A 6,987-nucleotide genomic window follows, 5' to 3' on the forward strand; every position below is an offset into this window, starting at 1 on the left:
CGGCTGGGATGGCCCTGGCAGGGGGCTCTCGTTGGGTCACCGCAGGTCTGGGATCTGACCGTAGCTCTGTTGCTCTCTCTTCCAGCCCTTGAAGCCATGGCAGGTGACATCAGCCTTGAGAAGGGAAGCCTGGCCAGTGAAACCCTGGACCTTCTCAGGGCAGGAGACCGTGCCCCAGTGTCCGTGTTCGTGAGGCTGAGAGATCAGCTCCACAGGGCATGGAGGTCACGGCCTCGTCCATGGGGCTGTGCCTGGCTGTGCTGCTGGAGCTCCACTGAGACGTGATCTGGGAGGCTCTGTCTGCTGTGGCCGCCTGATCCAGCAGGCATTTTCCATTTATTTCCAGTCTGTCCTTTTCATGTTTTCAGTTTTCTGTAGTGTTTAAATAGAGGATATGTTCTAAGAAACAGACTGCAAGACTGTTCTTTTGCTGCCCAGGGTCTGCAGGGCATAGGGGAAGACGGGGAAAAGGGTGCTTGTGCTCAGCAAGCTGCCCAGTTGTGCAGTGGTGCAGGGAAAATGGCCAGAAGGCCCTTGGCCTTTGGTGGTTGTGCTGAAGGCACAAGTCCTGTCCCAGCCTGGCAGCGCCGTCTGTGTCCTCCTGCCCGTGTGGTGCTGGCTGGATTGCTGAGGGCTCCCAGGTGCATCTTGCTCCAGCTCCATGAGCAGCCTCCAGGTTTGATTTGCCTTGTTCCTGACAGCCGGCTGCTCTGGAGCTTCCCCGGAGCTCCAAATTGGAGCAGGTTTATCTGAGGGGGGTGAGAATGGCAGGATGTGCCAGGACCAGAGCCCTTGGTATTTCAAGGAAGAATCCATCAATCCACTTTTCCAGGAGACCCCAACCCTCTGAATCACACCTGGGATAGAAATCAGCAGAATGGCTGGAGTTCTTAAGACCGGAATGCTGGGAATAAAATCTGGTCTTTAATTAACCCCATTTCCTGATGGGAAATAATCCAGGAATTTGGTTCCTGGAATTGGAAAAAGAAGGAAATGTTTATTTGGGAGGTGCGATTGGTCCTCCTGGACAGGGGATTTCCCTAATCCATCCTTCCCTGATTGAGGAATGGAAGTTTGTGGGATGAGCCAGGATTAACAGACCCCTCCCTCAGGTGTGTGATCCAAGATTTTTCTGCTTTTTCCCAGCCCAGGTTAGCCATGTGCAGCATTCCAGAGGGATGGAGCTATCATGTTTGTAATCCATGATTTTCCCATTTTTTCCCCAGTTGTTCCCAGTCCAGGTGAGCCATGTGCAGCCTTCCAAAGGGATTGGTTCAAACCAGGAAGGATTTTATTTCCCATGGGAATAAACCTGGGCTCCAAAACACTCCCAGAATGGCAAAATCACAATTTTAGCATTTTTTTTCCAGCTCCACATTGCAGGAATTCATGGATCTGCTGATGGTGATAGTGGATGCTCATCCCAAATAATCTGCCTGTTTGTCTAGGAACACTCCGGTGATGGTGCTGATACAAGTTGTGCTGATTCAGTCTGCTGAGATTTTTGGGGATTTTTTTTGTGTGATTTCAGGGGTCTGGGAGGGGCGGGGGGGGGCAGTACACAATCTGGATCTGGAAAAATACCGGATAGTGCAGGGAATGAGGAAATTGTCGTGGAAACAAGCACAAAGGAACTGGGAAAAGAAGAATTTTTAAGAAGGGATAAAAAGGATAACATTCCAACCAAATGCACTGGATGTGTATGGATGCTGAAAGCAGGCGGGGAGCACAAAGCCTGTGTGAAACTAAGTCACACAGGCTTCTCTCTCTAGCCTGGGAAAGCATAAGAAGGAATCCCAACAGTCCTTGGTAAAGGACACCAATTGGCAGGTGTTGTTTAGTCGAGGGCTGGTGTTCCACTTAAGCAATGAAGGTGATGTGTACCTTTAATGAGCAATGGGAGTTTTACCTCTCAGACCTTCTCAACCATGTGTATAAAAGAAGATTAAGAATAATAAACTTTGCTCTCTTGGACAATGCAGCCAAGGGAGTCAGTGTCGTACTCCTCGCCATTCCTAATACAGTGCAAGAGAAAAGAATAACTTGGAGGTGGAATAGGAGAAATTCCAGCACAACAGGTTACCAAGGCCTGGGAGGGCCCAAATTTTTCATTTTAGTTGGGAAATTTTTTGGTGTTTATCAATGTTATTGGATTTTTTTTCCAAGAAAATCCCACTTTTCCTTTCTGATGGGACTTGCAGTTGCCTCCTGTTCTTGTAGTTCTGATTTTGCCCATCCTCATTCCCAAAAGTTTTTCGAAACTTCTGTAAAATGATGAAAATGATGATGGACTGTGGCCTTTTTTCTTTCTCCTTACTTGTGATGCTATTGCAGTGAAAAGAAGAAAAAACACTGATAAAAAATGGGAAAAAAAATATAAAAAGATCAGAATTTTACCATGTATCAGTGCCTGGCTATTTCTTTTAAAGCTTTGTTTGGCTAATGTTCTTTTTGCTATAAAATAGAATTAAATGAAGCCCTGGGGAGGTTTAAGAAAAAGAGAGAAAATGTAAATTAAAATTTTAAATTTGGCTTCTTTTTCACAGGAGCAATCCTTTTAGACTACAAATAAAATAAAAAAAAAAATCCCACAAAAAGAGCAATAGAAGAAATAATCATAATCACAATTGTCCGTATTCTGAATATTTATTCTTTGTAGTTTTTTGGGGACTAAAAGTTTGCAACTTTATTTTGCTATTTAAAAGACCTTATTTTCTCATGTATTATTCTGGAGAAGAAAACTGCTTTGCTTTTTTTGATTTTTAATTTTTATTCCTTTGAGTTGTCAGCAGTTTTCCTCGTTGAAAATTAAAAAAATAGAGGGATAAAGAGATAAGGGGAAAAAAGAAATAAAAAAGGTTAAAATAAAGGACAAAATCTCTTGAAAATATAAAAACTAAGCAAAAAATTCAGTTACACTGTTTCTACTATGTGACAGAGTGCCTTGATTTTTCCATGGTGCTTGGTGCTTTCCGGACTTGTAGAGTTGTCTGGACACGATGTTGAGCTTGGCAGAGATTCCACAGCTGCTGGAGCCATTCCCAGTTTTCCTTCCCACCTGTAGTTTTTGATACCGTCATGTACATGACCATTTTTTCACAGTAACTGTGCCATTTTTCATATTCCTGATGCCCCGAATGCTTTTATTCCATTGAAATTTGGTTCAGCAGCTGGAAGATTTGAAATTCCCAACGCCCAGAATGTGTTATTCCATAGAAATTAGGAAGAGGAGCTGGAGGATCTGAAATTCCCAATGCCTGGAATGCTGTTATTCCGCAGTGTTGAAGTCTGGAATACAGAGTGTGTGCCCTTGTTTCTGATACTTAGTTATAAGATCCAGAAAAACACTGAATTTCATATAACATGAAATTCATGAGCATGTTTTCATGGTGGTACATGAAAACAAATGTTAAATTTAGAAGGAAAAAGCTAGAAGTGTAAGTGTGTAGATTAGAAAGTTCTTTTAAATCACTGGGTGAAAAAGTAAGTTTAGAGAACAAGAGACAAGATGGAGGATTTAGGGTGTTGTCCCTTGTCCCTTCTTCTTTCTTCTTCATCTTCTTCTCCTAGAGGTTTTTGGGTAGTAGTAAGTGATTGGACAGAGAATGCCGCAGTGCATCACAGAGGTGATGGGTCATTGGGTCATTAAGAAAAATAATATATGTGTCTACAGTTAATTGGGTAAAAATAGGTATAAAGATAAAAGAACTGCGTATTTCGGGGCCATTTTGTGCATCAGACACGAAGTGTGCCACAAGGCCTTGTTTGTACCATCAGAAGAAAGAAATGTACCATATTGAAAAGATTAACCTTGTGTAGCCAGCCTGGAGAGACCTGTTAAGTTTTCTGATGACCTTTTAATAAACACAAGAAACAAGATTCTAATGAGTTTGGGAGTTTTCTTCAAATCATAAGAACTGAGATAAGCAGGGCTCCCCACGAGGGAGGATCCCAAAAGAATTCAGTCCAAAGGAGGCTGAGAAATCCAAGAATAAAAAGAAAAATACAGAAGAGATGCAGCAGAAACAGAAACAGAAACAGAAAAAGGATATTTATAGAAAAGTTACACACAGGAATTTGGGAGGAGAGCTGGAGGACTCCAAATTGCCAATTCTTGGAATGGTGCTATTCCATGAGAATTTTTTGGGAATTTGGGAGGGGAAATAAAGGATTTGAAATTCCTGATGTCTAGAATGCCATCATTCCAAGAGAATGTAGGTGCAGAACTGGAGGATTGCAAATGGCCAGTACTTGGAATGCCGTTATTCCATAGGAATTGGGTGGGAATTTGGAAACGGAACTGGAAGATTCAAATTTCCTGATGCTCGGATTGCCGTTATTCTATGGGAATTTGGGAGGGGGGAATGGAAGATTTGAAATTCCTGAAGCTTGGAATGCTGTTAATCCATAGGAATTTGGGAGTGGAAATGGAGGATTTCAAATTCCCAATGTGTGTAATGCTGTTATTCCATGGGAATTTCAGGAGGGAAGCAGGAGAATTCTTAATTCCTGACACCCAGAATGCCATTATTCCATGGGAATTTGAGAGGGGAGGTGGAGGAGTCAAAAATCCTGATGCCTGGAATGCCATTATTTCATGGGAATTTGGGAAGGGAACAGGAAGATTTCTAATTCATGACGCCTGGAATGCTGTTATTCCATGGGAATTTGGTGGGAATCTAACAGTGCATATAAAGGATTCCAAATTCTCAATTTCCAGAATTCTGTAATTCTATCTTTTTGGTGGGAATTGGGAAGGAGGGCTGGAAATTTTTTAAATTCTTGATACCCAGAATGCCATTATTCCACAGGAATCTGTGAGGGGAGCCGGAGGATTCCAAATTCTCAATGCCTGGAATGCCGTTATTCCATGGTTTCCATGTGCTGCCCAGCAAATCCAACCCCCGAACTTCAAATCCAACTTTTGACTTTCAAATCAAACATTTGACCACATAAACCATCTTGGAATTCAAGTCCAACCTCCACTATCAAATTTAACCTTAAAACACCTGGGATGGGATGGGATGGGATGGGATGGGATGGGATGGGATGGGATGGGATGGGATGGGATTGATAGGACGAAGCTGCTTTTTTTTTTTTTCCCAGAATGCAAGAAAGACAGTCAGAAAAGCAGAAGGAAACATAACAGTATCTCTGTACAACTGAATTGTCCTGGGAAACTCAGAAATTGATGGTGTTCTGGTGCTACTGCCAATCCCTTCCATGGAAAAAATTCATTCCAGGAAGGAGCAACATCATCTGACAGATGCCCAGAGTTGCCAGCAGTTGCTTCAGGAGCTCCTGCCATCAGCCCCTGCAGGAAGGAGCCCAGCCCCCAATGCACTTGGTCTTTGACTGCCCTCTGGCACAGAAGCCCCTCAGGGGCACAGGTCTCTGGGGCAGAAGAAGGGCACCAGCACTGCCAGGGCTCGGGGGGTGGCAGGTCTGCTTCAGTGGGGACTCTGCCACACCTGCTGATTTCAGTGCTGGCTGGGCCCCAGGGCTCAGAGCAGCCTTTGTGCCCTGGCCCACACGTTCCATGTCTGTGTCACAGCCTGTGTGGGTTTAGGATGGTCACCAGACAGGACGTGTCCCAAGGAGGCTGTGCCAGCTTCTCTGCAAGGCCCCGTGCCCTTCCTGCTGCGGCTGTGTCGGCAGCCCTGGGGCTCCTTCTGCTGCCCTGAGCCCGCAGAGCAGGGCAGCATTTGCTGATGGTTTGAGGCATTCCTAAATATCCTGTTGGGCTCATTCAATGTGTTCATTCCTTGTTTTCTCACAAACCAGAATTTCTCATTCCCAAACCTTGTCCAGATTGAGGAGGAGGCTGCGAGGAAGAGGAAGATGCCCCAGGACACCCGGGCAGGTGAGGAGGAAGTCACTGCCCTTTCCCCCCTCTCTCCTGCTCCATCTCCCAGCCCAGCATGGCCCCGGCTGCAGGACAACCCCACTGCCAACACTGTCCTACGGGGGACGCACTGGGGGGATCTCCTTCCCCTTCCCTCTGGCATGGAAGCAAATCCCATCCTCTCCCTGTCCTTCCTCCCCCAGTCAAGGAGCTGAGGATGGAGACCAGAGAGGACAAATCCCCACAGCAGAACCTCATAGACGAGGCTGTTTTGAGTGGCTCCAGAGTGCATGGAAAAAGCCCTGGAAATCCTGCAAGAGGAGGGGCTCCAAACCCCTTTTCCTCTGAGGAGGAAAGACCCACCCTCTGACAGGATGGCAGCCAGAGATCCAGCTGGGGCTCTGAGCTGGTGGTCCATGAGCAGCTTCAGGATGGGGAGAAGCCCTACGAGTGCTTGGAATGTGGGAAGAGCTTCAGCCAGAGCAAGAGCCTGATTTGCCACCAGATGATCCACACTGGGGAATGGCCCTATGAGTGTAGGGAATATGGGAAGGGCTTCAGCTGCAAATCCAATCTCATCATCCACCAGCGCATCCACACTGGGGAGAGGCCCTACGAGTGTCCCCAGTGTGGGAAGAGGTTCCAAAGCGGCTCAGATCTCCTCCAGCACCAATGGATTCACACAGAGGAGGGGCCCTTCCACTGCCCCGACTGAGGGAAGGGCTTCAAGGACAAATCCACCCTCATCACCCACCGGCACATCCACACTGGGGAGAGGCCCTACAAGTGTGGGGAATGTGGGAACAGCTTCAGCTGGAGGTCCCAAATGAGCATCCACCAGATGATCCACACAGGGGAGAGGCCCTACGTGTGTCCTGAGTGTGGGAAGAGCTTCTCAGACAGCTCTCACTTGACCAAACCCCAATGGAGGCACCACTAAGGGAAGCCCTGCAAATGCCCCAACTGCAGGAACAGCTTTGTGCACTGCTCCAGCTTCATCCCCCTTGAAGGACCCATGTTGGCAAGACACCTGGTGATCCATGTTCCCTGTGATCCACACCTGTACCTCTTCCTGCCCATGGCAATATCATGATTTTGCATTGTGGAATGTGAGGGTCTGGCCATGGCCCTGTCATTAGATT

At 46.4% G+C, this 6,987-nt stretch overlaps 1 protein-coding gene across 1 annotated transcript in view; it reads left to right on the top strand.

The window, feature by feature from the left end:
- The window catches only part of LOC111945665 (uncharacterized), an 80,623-nt gene extending 73,838 nt beyond the window's left edge, over nt 1-6,785 (top strand). The window contains 1 exon segment of the mRNA XM_086872715.1: nt 6,276-6,785. Within this exon segment, the coding sequence (XP_086728841.1) occupies nt 6,276-6,785 (510 nt within the window).
- Nucleotides 6,786-6,987: the final 202 nt, after the last annotated feature.

Source organism: Cyanistes caeruleus, unplaced genomic scaffold, assembly GCF_971803275.1.
Source record: "Cyanistes caeruleus unplaced genomic scaffold, bCyaCae1.hap1.1 HAP1_SCAFFOLD_76, whole genome shotgun sequence".
In the NCBI taxonomy this organism is placed as follows: domain Eukaryota; kingdom Metazoa; phylum Chordata; class Aves; order Passeriformes; family Paridae; genus Cyanistes; species Cyanistes caeruleus.